The 19,546-nt window shown below is 37.2% G+C and overlaps 2 protein-coding genes across 4 annotated transcripts; one reads left to right on the top strand and one right to left on the bottom strand.

The window, feature by feature from the left end:
- Positions 1-102: 102 nt before the first annotated feature.
- slc28a1 (solute carrier family 28 member 1) lies at positions 103-9,861 on the bottom strand. Of its 3 annotated transcripts, none has more exons than XM_055038146.1 (18): positions 9,784-9,861; positions 7,401-7,480; positions 7,244-7,320; positions 6,895-6,986; positions 6,422-6,611; positions 6,170-6,311; positions 5,826-5,939; positions 5,155-5,229; positions 4,988-5,068; positions 4,803-4,883; positions 4,546-4,671; positions 3,087-3,217; positions 1,864-2,032; positions 1,558-1,755; positions 1,072-1,153; positions 871-969; positions 681-786; positions 103-562 (listed from the first exon to the last, which is right to left on the bottom strand). In XM_055038146.1, coding segments are annotated over exons 1-18 (1,965 nt in total). In that variant the 5' UTR covers positions 9,785-9,861; the 3' UTR covers positions 103-441. The 3 variants fall into 3 exon arrangements, with proteins under 3 accessions (XP_054894121.1, XP_054894111.1, XP_054894130.1); XM_055038136.1 differs by lacking the exon at positions 9,784-9,861 and adding an exon at positions 7,711-7,852; XM_055038155.1 differs by lacking the exons at positions 103-562; positions 681-786; positions 871-969; positions 9,784-9,861 and adding an exon at positions 7,711-7,867 and having other exon boundaries at positions 1,545-1,755.
- A 933-nt stretch (positions 9,862-10,794) lies between these two features.
- On the top strand, positions 10,795-19,530 carry znf592 (zinc finger protein 592). The gene is made up of 9 exons (XM_055035906.1): positions 10,795-10,920; positions 11,313-13,513; positions 14,449-14,627; positions 14,710-14,883; positions 14,970-15,129; positions 15,433-15,693; positions 16,057-16,169; positions 16,284-16,425; positions 16,797-19,530. Exons 2-9 carry the CDS (start codon positions 11,333-11,335, stop codon positions 17,229-17,231), a joined length of 3,645 nt encoding a protein of 1,214 aa, XP_054891881.1. The 5' UTR covers positions 10,795-10,920; positions 11,313-11,332; the 3' UTR covers positions 17,232-19,530.
- The last annotated feature ends 16 nt before the right edge of the window (positions 19,531-19,546 follow it).

Genomic DNA, 19,546 nt, shown 5'->3' with positions numbered 1-19,546 from the left:
TTGATCTTTTTATGCTTAATAATATGAAAAGTTGGACCGATATTTCTTTTGTCGTTGTCAGACGTACTTTTATACATATTTAAAAATGAACAGGAAATCAAGTCAATATAACTTTCTCTTTATCTCTTTTTTACAACAAAAAAACTCCTTGCATTGCAATTTAACACTTTTAAAAAATACTAACATTACCACTTTTTTCACATTTCTTTCCATGCCCTTTATAGATGTACATATATTTTCCCTTTTGAAAGAAAACATGTCTTCAACTAGAAATAATACAAACATGCATATAACAAATCCACACAAAATTCTTTCTAACAGTTTTGATCTTTTTGGCAAAATTTTTGAATTACAAGTGGAAGTCACAAAGATTTTTAGAAGCCTTAAAAGCCTGCAAGTGCAAACTTCATGAGGATTTTTTTTTCTTTGTGCTGGCCATGTCTACATACAACCTGACACATCATTAATGTTACAACACTGGCAACATTTTGACAAAAATAATGTGACATTTTGAACAGTATTCCAGGGTTCCTCAAACCAGATGGTGCCATTGTTTTTAGTGCTGCAAAAAAAATTTTAAATGTAAAAACAAATCTGATGTATGATACAACCTTTTTTTTTTTTTTTTGCGCAGTTATTATAAGGAACTACGGAATATAAATAAAAATAGAAATGTGTACCTTTGAAATAAGTCTTGGCAGCATTTTTGAATATTTTCACCAGGATCAACGAAGGAAGACGTTTTAAACAACTGCACACAGTCAAGTGGAGGAACAAAGAGGAGTCCTGAAAAGCAAAGTTATATCTAGTTTATGACATTGCCTTGAAACAGACTCTGAAATTGCAAAAAGACAAATTGTTGACTTTTACCAGCAATGCAGGCGTTGACTAGAGACACACAAGTCCCAGTGATCATGGCTCTTACCACCAGAGCTGAGATGTCACTTCTTCTTGGTGGACATATGGCAGCTATAAGAATAATGTGACAAAAGGAAAGAAAGGAAAATATTACTGTAACAAAGACTCAATTATGGGTTGAAAAAAAAACTAATGTAAAACAAAGTTACTCACACAAGCCTCCAATCACAATGCCGAGTGAACTGAAATTGGCAAATCCACAGAGAGCATAAGTTGTAATTATCTCAGAACGAACCTGAAACAAGAGAATCATGTTATTTTTATTTATTTATTGGTGCTTTAACATTACTTTTCCTCTGATTTTTGCCCCATGTTCTTAGAAATTAATTTAAAAATCATATCAAGGAAATGCTTTTTCTGAACAATTCTCTGTCAGAGTGCTTGCTGAACAGCAACCAATTCAGCAGTATTGACCATCAATATTTAGACCCAAACATAATATATCTACATTAAAAAGCTTTTTGTAGCATCTCAATAGCTATAAATTATAATTATCATAATTAACAGAAATAAACGCTTGATGTCACCATATGTAAATTTAAACTTATATAATATATGGATTTTACTTGTTGAAATAAATTACTAAAATAAATTAACTTCTGATGTTATAATTTATTGAGTCACACCTGTAACACTTACAGAAATCCACATTCTTTTGCCTCCAATCACTTCATCAAGTCCGTTAAGTCTGTTACTCTTCAGGTCTGACAACTTCTGATAAGCGACAAACTCATTGAGGAAGAGCTTTGTACCAATCAGCTCAGCCACAGTGAAACTCTCATCATATGGTATTCCCATCATGAAGGTGATGGGCATGAACACATATGAGCAAATTAACTGCAAACAGCAACAAAGAAATGATTGAATATATACCTTTTTTTTATTATTATTACTAAATTATTCTGCAATAATTAACTGTAAAGTAGCAAGTGTAGCTTCTGTTACCTCAAAGGTGATTTCGGGATATCCAACCATGCCTCCAAGCCAACTCAACGCGCTATTTATGAAGCCCAGGATCGCAAGAAATGCTATCAGATTAGCTGCAATGTTAGCAACAAGGCCTATAGATGCAGATGCGCCGCTGCTTGCAGCCTCCAAAATGTTCTGTTCATCTCTACAAAAAGAAATAAATTGTAAAATAATTTTACACACAAGTCAAACAATTAAATCAGTGCTGTGAAAAATATTTGCACCTTTATTTTGTGTAAATATCTTAGACAAAAAAAATATAATAAAAACAATTCATTCTGATCAAAGATATCTCAGAATCAGAATATTTTGATAGTTTTCCAGTGATGTTTACTTTAGCATTAAAGTTAAAGAGATAACCATTAGTGGCAACAGCTTGATAATGAACCTTTTACATTATGGCCTGCTAGCATTATTCTGCCTGTGAAAGATCATACCAAAACTGGACTTTGACTAGATCAAAGTGAGAACTTCATTTTTTTTTTTTCTGCAAGTCAGTTTGGGACTTTTTGACTTCTTTAGCTTATTATCCTGCTGCACAACTCATGTTTGTTTGAGAATAAAGTGACAAACTCGTAGCAAAGAGCAGAATTTTCTCTTCCATCTGATACGGCACATTTATGACGTTTTCTGATAAAAAGGGACACACCTTGTTCAAAGACTTCCACTTTTGTGTCACTCATCAACATAGCATTTTCCAAAACAATCTCTTCAGGATCATCCAGATCTTTTTTAGTAAATGTGAGATGAACTTTTGTGTGGTTTTCACCTTGGAACTCTGACTCATGTCATGTTCCTCGCAGTCTCTTTCTTACATTAAATAATGAACAGTGACTCTAAGACAAGTAAGGTCTGTCATGTTTTAGATGTTATTCTGGCACATTTTGTGCCCTACTGGATGTGAGTAACTTGAGTGAGTAATTCATGTTTCCTCTTTTGAGGACAATGGCTCATTGTGACCAAATGAAGCTTTTCCACTCTTCACAGACTGTCTTTTCTTTCTCCTCTAGTCTAGAAATTGTGAAGATGAGGCTTTTTGAGATCCATTCAGCCACTTAATGTTGTTAGACTTACTACCTGACCTAAGTTCACAGGTCAGGCAGTAATCGGGTTTGGGTGTGGCTCAAGAATTCATGACTTAATGACAGTAATGATACTGTTTCACAACATAGGACAACACTTTGAACGTGCAAACTCACCCAGCAGCCACTTTGATGTTCTTGTCTGAATTAAACTGACTCTCTTCTGTCTCAGGATAGGACAGCTTAGACATAGCCAAAGCACACGGTGCAGCCATCACAGAGGCCGATATCAATGAAGACGCATCAATCTGAAAAAGATCAAGTTTGCTGACATTCAACATATTTTACCCAGGGTTTGATACATTTTGCTAAATTTAAGAACATTTCTGCAGATTAATTATAATATTTCACATGTACTGACATCAGCAAAAACCAGTCTTTGTTTTCTAAATATTACACATTGTCAGCATTTTCCTCATGTTCAGTAAAATTTTAAAAGATAGATAGCATAAAACCTGCTCCTTCTTTATAGGACACATTTTGTTTTATTCAGAAAGTGACGGTAGGTTTGCATATAATGTTTACTTTGAAGTCTTTTAAATAATCTTTTAGTATGTTGCAGCAAGTTTGAACATTAGCGACAAATAAGAATTCCTTTTATTGTCATTGTGCAAGAAAGAAAGCACAACGCATCATCAAAACTGCTTCAATGTGTTTCAGTCTTAATAAAAACTCAGCAGGCAGGAACACAGAGTTCTGCTCTTTTAAGTTTAATTCCACAGAAGAACTTATCTTTACAAGCCTCCTCTGCAGAGGAGAGAATAATTTGTACAGCACAAAAAGATCTTAGTTGGTTTATGAAAGTTCTGAACTTTCATAAAACATGAAAGTTTATGTTAACCTTTTTGATAGATCTTTTTGCACCTACTGAGTTTATTGTAATCTTTTGAAGTCAGTTTTGACATGTACTAGGTCAACTACATTCCCTGCCAGCACTGAATACTCCTACTTTGTGCACAGGGAGTTGGGAGTACTCTGCTAAAGGCAACAAAGACCAATCAATATTATAGTAATTATAGTATGACCTTCATATTTTTTTACCATTGCCAGAATGTCAATGTCATATTATTTTGGGAATTTTAAAGGTGTATTTAAATAGTTCTTTTTCCTGCGCGAAGTGATGATAAAACCAATGAATCCAATGAGGTTGAAAAATCAAGAATCTGGTGTTTAAGATTTCTTCTTTTCAACCCAGGCTTGGACACAGCCTGAGTGTGTCCAAACAACACGGCAGCAACCAAGACTCTAAGTTTCAGTGTCAGTGCCACTGTCCACAGTCCTGGGCCCTGGACATAGTATTATGTAATGTGCACCACGACGTTTGGTGTACAAACTGCCTTCATTTTGTTTAAATTAATTATTTGACCATGCCTTTTATGAATTTACATTCACTTCCTACTTCCTTTATATTTTACGTTTTTATTTGCTATAACTGCTAGTGTCCATTTGTATAGAAAATACTTTCCAAATATCTAATGGGCATCAGATTAAAGGGATTTTTTTTTTAATGAGAACATCTTAATTTGATACCTTGTTGTGCCCATAACATGCTGGCATGTGAAGAGCTTTATCTCACCCCAAATGAGATGAACGCCCCCATGACACTGCCAGCAATAGTGGCAAAACCACCAGTCATAACAGCGTGGATCTCTGATTTGGTCATATCCTTCAAATAGGGTCGAATCAGCAGCGGAGCTTCAGTCTAATGCAAAAATATAAACAGTAATTAGGCATATTCAAAAACTTCCACTTTTGCCACACTTATCATTCTTGATTTGCTTGGCAAACTAAGAATATTCCCTTTAAAATGTTGCAAAATGATTAAGGACATACCTGCCCGACAAATATGTTTCCTGCCACACTTAAGGTCTCAGTGGGTGAGGTTCCCAGCGTTATCTGCATAACCCATGAGATCTGTATGGACAAAAACACATGGCTCCGAGTTACAGTGCATTATAGCACATACACACAGAGAGACCAACAGAAATGTGTGTGATGCTTTAAAAGACATTTTTTACCTTTAAAATGAGCCACTGCATTACACCCAGAAAGTAAAGGACAGACATAACGCTGCTGAAGAACACGACGATGGGTAAAGCCTGACAGAAAAGTCATAAACTAGTTCAGTACATTCAGCACCTTGTACTTGAATTGCTCTTATTTTTGAGTTTTCCTATACACTCACTTGAAAGGCAAAAATGTTGCCAATCAGGTCACCGAAAACAAACGATGACCCCTCTTTGGTGTAGTCAAGGAAAATCTGTGGTCATATGGTGCACAAATGAAAGAATGGTAATGAAAGAAACAGGGGTAAATTATTTAAAATTGTTATTAACTTTATAAATACATGAAGGGAGATGACAAGTAGTTCTTCTGTTTTATCACATAAAGTTTATTGACATCTTTGTAGCTAGTTGAAGCACAGTTTAAAAAGTGATTAGGAGACACATGTGTGCACTCATTCTGCTGACTTAGGCCGGGATGTTCAATAAAATTCCTGAAGATAAGAGTGTATGTAGATTAACTTGGTTAAATATTACTAACTAAATATCATTAACTCTGTTTATCCTATAAAGAACACATGTAGTAGAGAGAAGAATGTTTTGAGAATAGAACAATCTCTGTCACTCAGTGGGAAAATTGTCAGAGAAATAGAAACGCAAATATACTTTTATTTCTATTGTTAATGTAGATATTCATATTATTTCAAATGTTTGTTTGTCTATAATATAAACTGTTCTTTATATACGTTAATAGAAAGCTGAAGCCTATTTGTGAATGTACAACGACAAAAATTTCTATTGTTTCTATATTTTCCTTAACAGACTTATTTAATCCACAAAAACAAAGTAATACCTGCACTTGTTTTCCAAGCCAATCGAAGGCTACAAGACCTGGATGGGTTCTTATAACAAACAGTCCAATACAGAACTGTAGTCCCAGACCCCAAACCACTGGCCTCCATGAGATCTACAAAAACAAAGTTGTTATCTTTATCATTTTATCAGGGTATTCATTCACTTAATACAGGAAGGCACTTCAGCTGACTCATTAAGTCATGAGAGCAACCAAGCTTAGTGATATTCAAGGTCTCTGTGAAAAAAAAAAAACGTGACTGATAGAAGCCACGCATGTTTTAAAAGAGTTGTAAAGGACTATTAATCGTTGATTAGAGTCAATGGGTGCCTAAGGGAACTCACCATTGCCCTGTGAGCCGAGAAGAGGCATAGAAGCACGATAAACATGCAAACACCTCCGAATGAGATAAGCTGTTCTGGACGTTTGCTTGTGTCTAAAGCGAGCCACACCACAAGCAGGACCACGACGGCAAGGATAAAAACCCTGCCAGACAGAAAAGAGGAGCATGCATTAGATGTTTAACATCTGCCATGGTTTAGGGGGCTGCTTTAACACAGAATTACATTGGAGTTAAAGATGTTGAAACTATTCACCATTTTAGCCATTTCAGGTTGGATTTGAAGCATCGAACTGCGGGTTGGAAACACCGGCTGATGCTTTTCCCCTTGTACTTCTTCACAAGTTCGTATGATACAGCAGCAACTGCCAGACAAGTTAGGACTACGAGAGCGATGGCCCTCTGGAAATTCAGCACACAGGCGGCAATAAAGTATGCCACATATCCTGCAGGGAAGAGTACAAAATGACCCACTTGTAATAACTGATCTAAACATAAGCATGTGCATAAGTCCTTACTGTACTAGTTTTTAAACCTTTTTTCTATAACAAGTACCATATCAGTGATTCCAAATACCACCGAACTATTAAATATTTTAAAATAGTTCAATAGCAGGACTTGGACTTATTTAGTTTGTTGTTTTAGGGAGAACCAGTTCCACCAATGGTACTTTTGTCACATTGTCTTACTGAAAAAAATCTCTGCTAATGAATAGACTTTGTTTATTACCTGCTCCGAGTATGCCCAGCACAATGTACTTAAAGATTTTGGAGTGATCCTTGATGTAACGTTCTGTGGCATTAATTGGCTTGGAAATCTTACTGAAAGATTAAACAAATGAACAAACTAAAAATACAAGCATGTTACATTTTCTTTAACACTTTCTTCTGTGATTGGAGTTTTTGTGATTTGGAGTCTAGAAAATCTGTGCAGATTTTTTTTATATACAGTCACATACAAAAGGTGTAAACTAGACTTTATAGGCATAATAAACATTTACATCCAGGAGGACTCTCTAATTATAAAGCAGTTGCTATTTTCGCAAAACACAAAATTTAAATTTCATAACCGGACAAACCTGAGGTATGATCCTAGTTTCTTTCCTGATTTTTCAGGTTGAATTTCGATGCTGTTTGTGTCAGTAGTTTTCTCCTCCTAGCAAGACAAAGGCATTTTATGAAAGCAAAAGGAATAAGGTGTTATTTTCTTTGACTGACATTGAAATAAATACTTACCCAAGCTTCATAAGCATGGTTGTCGATGCCATTTTCAGGGTTTTGGCTTAGATTTTGAAGCTTGACACTGTTTTCGTCCACTGAAAAACAGAAACATTGTTTACTTCTACCCAGCAGCCGGTGTGAAAAGCAGTTCCAACTTGAAAACACAAAGGAATGCTTTTTTTAGGTTGAGCCTCTGTGAACTCTACGAGATAAAGCAGTTTCAAAATAAAGCCGACAAAGTCCTGAGGGTTATCATAAAACCTAAAAAAAGCCAGGTGAAAATACTTCAAAATTGATTTCAAGAAAAGCAGCGCTAATGTCTTACTTATTCTGTGTCCTCCCAAACTGAACTGACAAATGCTGTCCCATAAAACACACCTCCAGGAAATATACTCTGCCCTGGCAGCATACTATCATTAATTAACAGACATGATTTTGTTTCTCCTCTTTTTACTGCTTTTTTAGGAGGTCCGAGTCAGAGGTTAGAATCAGCGTCACTTGGCGAAAATGACAGAATGGAGCTTACAAAGCAACACATGATTACACTTCATGCTGACTGTGTTTTTAACTGGCCAAATTACTAAAACAACAAATGATAAGATGAAAAGTAAATGATGAATCATGGAAAATTGATATTTGTTGGTTGATTAGTTTTGAAGGAGTAGTTTGAAAGGATACACCCATGACACACTACTGACTGTAAAGACTTTTGGGGGGGTGATAAAAAGAGTATAAATAGGAGTATAAATGCCATTAGAGTCTCAAATAAATCTATTACAGTTTTATTTCCTGGAATACAACATAAGAAACATTTACTCTCCTATTCTGTAAAATAGGAGAGTATAATCTTCTGACATTTAGAAAATGTCAGAAGATTATTGGAAGTATGCTGCCTGTGATTCAAGTGTATCTGCACTCTATAACAAAAACATAATGAGAACAGGTAAAAACTGAAAATACTGGAATGAAATGACTGAAACAATAAGTAGCAACATTTCTTGCCTGCTGACTTGAAAAAATTGCAGCAGTCTGTAACAAACTGTGGGAAAAAAAATCTCTAATCTGTAGTAACAGATCAGGCTTGAGACTCTGGCAAATGGCAAAGAGCAAAATCTTCATTTCAGTCGTTTGCAAACGGAGAACACACAGTAACCACAGCACAACAGCTGCACCTACAATGAGTTCTGATTTGGAGCTGCAAGCTCTTACAACAAATAGGACTCTCTAGTCTATACAATGTGGTCACTCACTGGCTCAGAGCCAATTCCAGTCAAACAGGTTAATAATGCACAGTCACTCTTAACAGGGTATAGAGAGAATGCAACATCCATTCTTAGGGTAAGTTAATTGTTCAGATGATAAACATCTTTGTTCAAAAATAGGTGCATTCCAAAAATCAGGTTTACTAATGGAACAATTTTGCATAACAAGAACATTATCAGACTTTGTACATTCACTCAGCATGTAGCCTTAGCTTGTGACATTTAATGGAGGAATTTGTAAAGCCTTAGGGTTTATTCCATCTCACTACAATTACCTAACCTGTTTATTGTTGCAAGCTGGAGTGTGAAATAAACTTCAATGGATTTTGAAAACAAAATATATTTGTATAGGTTTATGTCTGGTTGAACGATGTGGTTGCCCAGTTGATTTTTTTTTTTCTTTTCTTCCTCACACCACACTTTTCAGACTGCAATTCTCTGTAAATTTTGCAGAACAATTTTGGTCAAAAAATAAATAAATGAAAGTTACAAAAACATAAATTCCACTTGACAATTGAGTGCTACTTTTTGTAGGTCCATCACAGTAAAAACACAGTGAAGGTTTGAAGCTGTTAATGAGCAAAAAAAAAAAAAAAAAATGAAATAAAATAAAATGAAAAAAAGTAACATGTGTGAACATTTTTCAAGGTACTATAGCTGTTTATTGTTTCTAAACTGTTCTAAAACATTATTACACCACGTAAAATTCTGTTTTGTTACAAAAAAAAAAGCTATCCCATGGTTCATAACACTCAAAGTGGACACAAGCCTGTCTGGAAGAATATATTAAATGAGTGTCGATGCTTAGAAAGTGCCACTTAGTTGTGTCTGATTAATATTTAGAGAGCCTTTGAAATGCTTAAACCTATTACATGAGCATAGTGATCCGTTAAAGGTTTCAGCAACAGGACCATTAAACTCAGGTCCAGTAACTTTAAATCTTTTGTCTCATCATTCCTGATAAATTATGTAGCAACAAACAATTTGAAACTGTAAATACTGGAGTCAATGATCTGCTGAGCACTGAACACAAAAAGAGACGCGACACAAAAGCAAATAAGACAAAATTAGAATAGCACTTTATTGTTAATTACTTTATTTGTAATATAGGCCTAATGTCATAAACAGTGGCTGACTTTGCAAGCGTTGTTTTTTTCCCCCATGGTGTGTGTCTTGTTGCCTCTGATTCCAACCCGAACCCAGACGTGTTGTGGTGTTTCTGCTCTACCCGCTGTGACTAGCGGGAAGGAGAACGCGTTGTTAACCATTCCCTCAGTTGTGTCTTGCAGGTTTTGTCTTACCGGTATCTTGGTCAAGATGCAAAGATTTCTCAAGTAGTTAAATTCTAGAATAAAAAAGGTAGTCTGCTATATCAGACCATTATCCATCAATCTTGGATCGTCGTCTTGGATTGTGAAGGTGACAGACAGATGTTCCTGTTGTTATAGTTCAAACTGAGGGAGCCTAAGTATAAAAGGTGATACTGAGTTCCTTCAAAGAGTTCTAGTGTTGCTCCTGGGTCTTTTTAAATTTGACTTATTGTTATATAACACAGATTAAGAAGAATTAATAAATGTACATTGGAAAGGAGTTGGTAATATTCTGATGCTGCATGCCCAGAATGCAGCATTACTATTATCCATAGATGTTCTTGTCTTGTTATGAGTTAGTTTGCAGCTAATTTGTATTTGTAATATAATTTATTTGTTGACTCTTTGGTACAGTATATTGAACAGACACATGAATATTATAACTTGGTTTTAATTACAATTTTTTGACAATTTTTGAGTTGGTAAGTAATATATTTCATTTAATTTAGATAAAGAGTAGGATTGTATATGAGTTCTACTGTATATATGACTTGTATAATGAAAGCTTCCCTTGGAGAGGCATGGCTTCTTTGGTTTCTATTGGCCACATCGGACTTAAATCCATTCAGTCACCTGTAGATTGATTGTATCCAGGTTTGAAATTTATTTCTGCTTACCTTCCCAATATTTGAGAACTACTATTGTGTGTTTCAGCGCTTGATACACACAAGGCCATTCATTTCCCAGTCAACGCTTCTTCATTGTGGCAGCCGGCTTCTCGTTTTACCTGTAAGACAGCGAGGAGGGTTTGAATCACCCAAGACGGAAAAAGGAAAACCAAGTTGACGTTAGCGGCGTTTAGCATAGCTTAGCTACAATACCCTACAGCGGTATGAACTTTGTACTATATTTAAGTTGCTATATAACAGCATTCTAGATCGTTGGGCACACGAGTATCAAATGGTAAGCGTGATTTTCATAAATAAGTAAAGTATTTAACTGCTTAGGTTAAATGTTTTCGCTTTAGCATTTTGTTGTTGGCTAGCTGGCCTGGCTCCGATGCGTTTTAGCTAGGTACTATGTTAGCCAACTCACCTCGCAGCCTATGCAATTTTGCCCTAATCTTGCTGTCATTCTTTAATGTTTTAGGAATGTATTTTGCGCTAATGCATCTTACATTCAAAAGATAACTTACCTAGACGTTTTGGCTTTGCAGCTAATGCTAATATTAGCACTGGAGTTGTTTTTAACCTTTAAGACAAGTTGTATTTTGGAGTGTTGTAAGCTGAAACCATTGTGAAAATGGAATGAGTCCAAGATTGTAATTTAGTGCAAATTTCGTATGTCTTCCTTAGGTTTATGAGAATGCAGAGACATGGGTGATATGAAAACCCCAGATTTTGATGACCTTCTGGCAGCCTTTGACATCCCAGATGCCACTGGACTGGATTCTAAAGAAGGCATCCAGGAAAGCCACGAGGAGCTAGATAATCAACTAAAACACTCAGTAATCTGTCTGGATGACAGCTTGCTCAGTAACCCAGCTGCCACAACAGCAGATATTCCTCTTGTTAGTGTTATAGTGAAAAATACAAGTCGACAAGAGTCACTTGAAGGTTTCAGTGACCGGCTTCATTCAGCTCCAGCGTTGCAGAATGGATTCAAGGGACAGGAGGCCTGTGCTAAACCTGTAGAACCATCCAGCACAAGTTTTTCTAATTCATTTCAGGCTGATTTGAATGGCGAGGGTTCAAGAGAACTTCCTGGAGAAATTTCCCTTCTGCAGAAACCTGATGAAACAGCAGTATTTTCTCCATCACTTTCCCATTTTAGTCCCCCCTACAGTCCTCAGACAGAGGCATTGTATAGCAAAAACCAAAAGGTTTCAAACCAAGAGGGGCCTTGTTGTCTAGAAGCTCGGGTTTTGGTGGAACCTTTAGTTCCAGGCAGGGAACAAAAATCTGATATTTTTTTGTTTGATGCGTCTCCAAAGAACACTAAAGAGAGCACACCAGAAAATGGCAGAAGCAGCGATCATCTCTCTGATAGCAATATCCGAGGTAAAACAGAGAAAACCACTAGAGCATGTTGTCCATTTACCTCTTTAAGCAGTGAGCAGAACTATAAAGAGACGGAATCCCAAAACACAGAGGATGCTACCAACTCTTATCCATCTGCCAAATTTCAGACATCTAAATTGCCCTTGTCTAACGATGTTCCAATTGCTCCAAAAGCTAAAAAGGATCCCATTGAGAAAACTGATCCCACAGAATTATCAGCATCACAGAGTGATTGCGTCAAAGCTAATAACATGGCACCCATATCCCCAAGAAGCCCCAGGAGTCCGAATGAAGTAGTGAAACGGTTAATGAAGCCCTCTGATAGCCCTGTAAGCCTCTGCAGTGACAGCAGTGGTAAAACATCCCCTGCAGTGGCATCGGTTTCATCCCCAGCCATACCCAGGGTCAGAATTAAGACTATTAAAACCACTTCTGGTGAGATTAAACGCACAGTGACCAGTGTGCTGCCAGACTCTGAAACAGACGAGATTCATTCCGCTTATGAATCCTCGCCATCGCAGAGTATGATCAGTGAAGATTCCTACTGCAACGTGTCCCCTCGTCAATCTCAAGCTGCTGATTGCAGTCCTGGGAGTAACCCAGCATGCACATCTTCACCCAAAATGCCCAGAAGGCCTGAGGAAAACACGAGAGGTTTTAGGACAGGGCTCCACCGGAGTAGGCGCTCTGTCCAACGATCTGTTGCACATGATGTGCAGAAACCAAAGAGAGTTTCATCTACGACAGGTCACACATCAAACACAAACTTCCTCCCAAAAGCAATGCACTTAGCAAGTCTAAACTTGGTCCCTCACAGCGTTGCTGCTTCAGTTGCTGCCCGACCCTCGTCCCATCAACAAAGTCAACATATTCTTTCCTCCTCAGTTTGCAGCACTGTCCCTCTGGTGCATCAGGTCAAAACAGCCACGCCTTTCCCCCGTTCATCTGCCCCGAACACAGCTGCAGGAACCCTCAACAGGCTTTTGACAAGTGCCAACCCAGTGCCTGTATACGTGCCTAACCTGAGCCCCCCTCCAGAGTGCAACATCAAGCTTCCACCTCACGGATATTGCTGCCTCGAGTGCGGGGACTCGTTTGGTGTCGAGAGGAGTCTGGCATTTCATTACAACAGGAGGAGTGTCCAGATCGAAGTAGGATGTACACACTGTGCAAAGACCCTGGTTTTCTTTAACAAGTGTGCCCTGTTGGCACATGCACGGGAGCACAAAAGCAACGGCAGCGTGATGCAGTGCACGCAGCTCCATCTGAAACCAATATCAGAGGAGCAGATGTTTGTACCTCTGAGCTCTGAGTCGGTGAACACGGGCCCATACCCCTCGACGTTAGTCTCAGCAGTCAGTGAACCCGTCATGCCCTTATACCCAGACAGTATGATTCACAACAAGTTCCGTTGTCTGGAGTGCAACAAGCAGTTGCCAGACTACAAAGCGCTTGCAGGTCATTTCCAGAAGATGTCAGAAGATGTGGAAGGGCTGGTGAGTCAATGGGGTGGAAAATGTACTTTGCATCTTTATTAGTGTGTATTAAATCAAGAGAAAAAGAAACAATAATATGATCAAGTTGTGAAGGCAGAACTAGATTGTAAAGGCTTTAGAGCTCGATGTTCAAATATAGTGCCAACCTGCTCAGTGTAATGAAGTCATTCATCTATAGAAGGCATGAGTCAGTGAAAATACTAGAATTTAATGTTATAAAAAATGTTTATGCAAAAAATTAAAACAAAATGTACAGTATAATATGATGTAAGTGCTTATATTTAAAACTGAAGCAATTATCCCTGCTGCTGACAATTTACTTACCATTTATTTATTATTTTGATGTAAACTCAAAGATTAATATGTAGATTAACACTAACTTTCAACTAACCTTTTTTATGGCACATTATGTGCTCTTTTTACCATTTTGTTACACAAGTATAACAAATTCATTTTGGCTGCTTAATTTATCGGGCCATCTGTTCGGCTACTGCCTGCAATTAGCTGCTTAAGTGATATATTGCTCATCCCTTGCTAATTGCAGCAATTCTAAAAACGTCAGCTTAATAAGGATGTTTCCCATTTAGTCAATAGTTTCCAGGACCAGCAATATTTCCTAAAGATTTTCTGTTTGTTGTAAGTGTGGGGAAAGTATAATAACCTTTTTTTCAGACAGCTGACCAGCTATGTGTAGCTGCGTTTGGGAAGAACTTGATTGCGGTATTCAGTCTGTTCATATTCTGCCTTATGGTCGGAATTTCAAAATATTTTGTGGTAAAGCTGAGTTACAGGCAGGAGTTCTGTATATGTTCAGCTCCTGCAATTGGGAAAAAAAGTAAATCATAAACTTATTCCATAAAGTTGAAGATTCTTAAGGTTTACATTTTTATTGATGCTCTTTTTGTCCCCCTTGTCCTTGTCTTTCACTACAACAGATTTGTAAAGTTTGCTCAATGTTGTTGCCAAACAAGTGTAGCTTCAGAACTCACCAGCGCCTCCATGCCCACAAGTCCCCCTACTGCTGTCCTGAGTGCGGCGCCCTGAGTCGATCTGCTGACATCCAGAAGCATGTGAAGGAGAACTGTCTGCATTATGCTCGCAAATCTTGGTACAAGTAAGTAGTCTAAAGAAACAATAGTTTTTTTAAATTCACAGTAAGACTTGATAATAGTGTTTCTTACTGTATTTTCTTCCAGATGTCTTCACTGTGACATGGTTTTCAGAACCCTTTTAGGGCAAAAGACTCACGTTGAGGAGAAACACTGCGAGGTCTTGTACAAGTGTTCAGTCTGTCCAGTTGCCTTCAAGACCTCTGACGGCTGTGAAGTACATTTAAAAAATAAACACAAATCTAGCAAGCAAACTCCTCAGTAAGTTAACTGTAAATGGTCTGACTGTTCTAAGTTGCACTTTTCATTTTAAGAGATAACACTTTTATTCTTTTGTATCTTTGCAGGTTGGTATTTAAGTGTTCCTGCAAGGCACTTTTCAACAAAAAACACAACTTTTTTCAACATTTTCATGAAAACGCCAACAAGCGAGTTACATGTGTGTTTAAGTGTCCAGAATGCAACTCTGTTTTTCCACAAAAGTGGCTGTTGATGCAGCACTTCAAGGTTAGTTCCAAAACATGTTGCTTATTATTGTTTGGAAGTTTGCAATCATTCTCCTTTATTTAATTTTTGGAAGTCAAACTTTTTGATTTCCAAAAATGTTGTACCTTTTTAAATATTGCAAGTTGTATTAAAGAGAGAAAAATGTAATCACAAGTTGAAGGTGTTCTGTCTTGTTACACTACTGATTCTATTCAAACAAGAATTTTGTGACAATTTTCTTTTAGCTTTATTTATTATAAATGATAAGATATGGTGTCTTGCACTGTAATGAGTGCTTTCCTCTGTATGTTTGTCATCGGACAGAACGTGCATGTAGGAAATATGATGTCAGAGACGGAAAAGGACAGTAAAGAAAAAGAAGGGCTGGTTTGGTTCCCAGAGTCTCATCCTGTCCAGCAGGAGAAGAGTTACATCACTCGTAAAAACACAGTCAGTCCTAGGAAGAAGTCAGAGCAGGACGCCAAATCTCGCGTTAAGCCTCGGGGGTGGACATGCGGCGAGTGTCTACAGTGCTTTGGTGAAAGAGAGTCCTACGTTTCTCACATGAAGATCAACCATGGAAAGGTAAATGTTTGACTGCATACCTGCCCAAAAATGTCAGAATTAATAACAAATGTTACCAACGGCAATTGAAAATGAAAAAGTATGATGTGATCTACTTGCTCGGTGATGGATTACTCCTTCCTCCATAAAGCTGGAGAAAAGCTGTATTTCATCCACTTTCTCTGGCAATTCACAAAATAACTGACTTAAGAGCGTTCAAGAAAAGATAAATGTACAACAAACCATATTTTTATTGTACTTTTTTGTTATTGTGCTCAATAAAGCAAAAATTTTTTTGGCATATTTAGGTTTCTGAATGTGATTGAGTGGGTGCAGTTTTACAAGCTTGTCTCATTGGAACTATGTTTGATGTTTTTACCTCAGTCAATGAAGAAATATCCTTGTCGCCACTGTGAGCTGTCATTCAACGCAGCCACCAGTCTGAGGAGACACATTCGCAGTGAACATGATGGTAAAAGAAGAATTTATTCTTGTTGGTAAGTTTAAACAACCTCAAGGTTTATATAACCTCTTGTCTAATTTCTCTGGGTTTTTTTTTTGGCTTTTAAAAAATTGACAGTAGTATTTTCATCTTTGACGGTATTCCATAGGTACTGCACGGATCCAAAGACAACCTTCACGACAAGCGTGATGTTGAAGAACCACATAAGTCTTATGCATGGAATTAAAAACCCTGATCTCAGGCAGATGCCCAAAACATCCATCAAAGAGTTCAAAAGCCCTTCAGAAAAGGTAGGCATAGATGAATAAATAATCAAGCATATTTTAAAACCAGACAAAGATGAACCGAGTAAGTAGCAAAGGCTACTTTCAAGTTATGATTTCCTCATTGTCTTTTTATTGCTCTAAAAACATAATTTGAAAACAACTTTTTGTACTTTTATTTATCTTCCTCGTTAATGCAATTATAAGGCTTGGGACTTTTCTGTGAGATGATTAAAAAAGCCCAAACAAGAAATTTATAAAGGGCCAAACACTTTTTAACAGCAGTGTGTTTTATTTGTAAAATCAATAACAAAAATAAAAAGCGTGCAAGCCATTGTTAAAATGTAACAGATTGTAGTGATCACAGTTTTGACTGGTTGTTCTATGATTTTCTTCAGGGGATAATATCGGCGTCGCCAGTCAGGCGCAGGCAGGTCGACACACCAGATCGCAGTGATCTCGACGCTCCTTCAGCTAAACGTCTTAAAACTCAGTTCCGCTGTTCAAAGTGTGGCTTCATCACGGACGACAGTGCCGAGTTCCAGCAGCATATACCTCAGCATAAAACAGATGAAAACACTCCTCAGTGCCTTCACTGTGGTTTGTGTTTCACATCTGTGGTTTCTCTTAATAGACATCTCTTTATTGTGCACAAAATCAAAGACCCCAAGGAAGATGAAGAAGAGGGGGAGATGAGGGATGTTGGCCGGTCGGTTGGATCAGCCGCGACTGCTCATGTGAATGACTTTAAACCCTCGCTGGCTGAGGAGCCAGAAAACCCTCCCTACACCAACAGTTCAGACTTTCATTTAAAATTAAAAACTCTTCCCTAGACAGATTCAGCTTCTCCCCAGTAGTGATGGTAATGTCTGTCCCAAAAAAAAGCTGCATATGTTTGTTCTTTTTTTTATGGTGTCAAGCCAAATGTGTGCTTCAGCGTCAGCTTGACGTAGAACCTACGCTGTGTGGCTCCCCGTTAGCTTGAAGTGCACCTGTCCAGAAAATAACTCCACGTCGTAGCAACGCATACTAACAGCTGCTATTGGCCCAGGTGGTGTGTTTACATGGATCGCTGATTTGCTCACAATTAACCCCCATGTGGCTCAAGAGCATAAAATGTAACGGGCTGTAACTGAATCTGTTTGCTCACCGGTTTGGCCGTGTTTATTCTGAGCTTCCAGCAGCTCTACCAGTCTGTGCAAGTACTCTTTTGCACATTGTCTTCTAATTTTTTTCTCTTTGTTTTGTGTTGCATTCAGTAGTGACTGTAATCAACATTCAGGGGCTTGTGGGGTCCTTAAAGACTCGACTACATTCAAAATAACTTCTTTCTGAAATCTAAAGTACCGATTGAGGTGTAACTTGGTTTTTGTGTATCTGCATGCCTATCTGTGTTCAGGTTGCACATTTGGGGTAGTTCACGTCCTTCACATTATCCCCAAAACATCAATGTTAAATTAATTGGTAACTAAATTGATCCTGTATGCACATTCACAATTTACCAATTGAATGTGCATGTGTGTATGTTTTTTAAGTTAAACCTTTAATGGACAGCCTTGTCCGCTTGAATTCTTGTCCCATGAAAGCTAGAAAATACTCCATGCTTTATATATTGATTTGATGCTGAAGCATACATTTGGCTCATAAGACCTTAGTTATTTTAATTACAAACGTTTGGGGCCTTTTTCATTTTTGTCATTTTAAAAGAGTGCAGTATATTTAAGCAAATTCATATTTTTATTTGTATTTTTATATATATATATATAAAGAACAGTATTGTCATTATTTACTAAAGTAAATTTACTTTGCATGTTAGCAATATGTTAATCTTACATTTCACATAAAACGGCGCTCATCTTTACTTTTAAATGTGTTTTCAAACCCCATCTCATCAGGATGCTCAGGAATATCTGTTTAAAAGTCAAGTCTATGGTTTTCACAAATGCAATAGATGGTAATGTGATAAGCTAAAATTTAGTTTTGAATGCCACAAACAAGTAGGATTATTGTTGATTTATTTTAACATAAAACATTTAAATTTAGCTGTACTTTAATTGTAGTATTCGCACCATTCTGTTAACGACAAAAAGAAAGAAGAACAGTACTTTTAAGACCATAGACAAATATAAACAAAAGGCTATTAAAGTTGAGTTGTACTTTTTTTGTGTTAAAATTAAAAAGAAATCTATCATCCGGTTGGCAGTGAGCATACAAAGCTCGATTGGTGCGTCTCGGTTTTAAAATGCTCATGTCTTTATGTTAATGGTTAAATATGTGTTGGTCATCCTAAATTTGATTTTTCTTTTGTGTGTCGTGTGTGAGGAGGAGACATTGAGGTATTACAGTTTTGCTGCAGCACTATTGAAAATACCTCAAATCACCAGAAGTGTATCTTTTCAGCAAGTTAAATTGTCAGTGTTTGTTTCAAATCAGGGTACATAGATTTGGATAATCCAGAGAAGATGTGAGTGTGAGCTTTGGTGTTACATCCAGGATACTGTTTTCAAAATCCCAACCTGTGGACGCAATCGAATGCAGAATTATGTCAGGAGAAAAGTAACTTGTGGATCTGTGAAGGATGTTTGTGGCCTGCAGGTTCTGATTTGTGCAGCGGTTCTTCTTGTTTTGTGTTGTCCACGTGACGGTTCCTACCTCCACTATAAAAGGCAGTGATTGTTAAATGATCCGAGGCTTTGGAAGGTTGAAGTTAATCTCAGTGCAATGTAAGCAATTATATTTTTAGAACTTGTATTCTCCCATGTTAATAAATTTTATAAATTATTTTGGGAATATTTAGGTTTAACGGTCATATTGACTTGATAAGCAAGTGAACTTTTCTATTAAAGTGCTCGAAATCACACCACAGCAGTTTTATCTGCTTGTGGGTGGGAAGAGTTAACTGTTCACAACTTAGCTTTTTATAACATTGAGTAAAACACATTTGTACTTTTGATACAGTGTAGAAAGTGGACTTGTATAGAGAAAAAGAAATGTGTACATACAGTGATGAATGAAACCTGGATTCACAGCATCCTCTAAGCCATTACATCTGTTCAGCATGCAGTGGCCTACATGCCTTGCTGTTACATTTACATGAAGTATTTACAAATAAAACAGGTGCATTTAATGGAACATCTGCTCCGTCTTG

The sequence above is a fragment of the Poeciliopsis prolifica genome, unplaced genomic scaffold, assembly GCF_027474105.1.
Source record: "Poeciliopsis prolifica strain line A6 unplaced genomic scaffold, Auburn_PproV2 SCAFFOLD001, whole genome shotgun sequence".
Classification (NCBI taxonomy): domain Eukaryota; kingdom Metazoa; phylum Chordata; class Actinopteri; order Cyprinodontiformes; family Poeciliidae; genus Poeciliopsis; species Poeciliopsis prolifica.
Note: the sequence above shows the minus strand (reverse complement) of the source record. Positions and strands in the feature narration are given on the sequence as shown.

What these genes read in the sequence shown, in the direction of transcription:
- slc28a1 (XM_055038146.1), bottom strand. An exon ending in GGCTTGGAAAACAAGTGCAG is followed by an intron (nt 5,230 to 5,825) that starts GTATTACTTTGT and finishes ATATGACCACAG; the next exon opens with ATTTTCCTTGACTACACCAA. An exon ending in TGCAGTGGCTCATTTTAAAG is followed by an intron (nt 4,884 to 4,987) that starts GTAAAAAATGTC and finishes TTGTCCATACAG; the next exon opens with ATCTCATGGGTTATGCAGAT.
- znf592 (XM_055035906.1), top strand. Translation starts at nt 11,333, where the DNA reads ATGGGTGATATGAAAACCCCAGATTTTGATGACCTTCTGGCAGCCTTT. An exon ending in GCTCGCAAATCTTGGTACAA is followed by an intron (nt 14,628 to 14,709) that starts GTAAGTAGTCTA and finishes ATTTTCTTCCAG; the next exon opens with ATGTCTTCACTGTGACATGG. An exon ending in TGAAGATCAACCATGGAAAG is followed by an intron (nt 15,694 to 16,056) that starts GTAAATGTTTGA and finishes TTTTTACCTCAG; the next exon opens with TCAATGAAGAAATATCCTTG.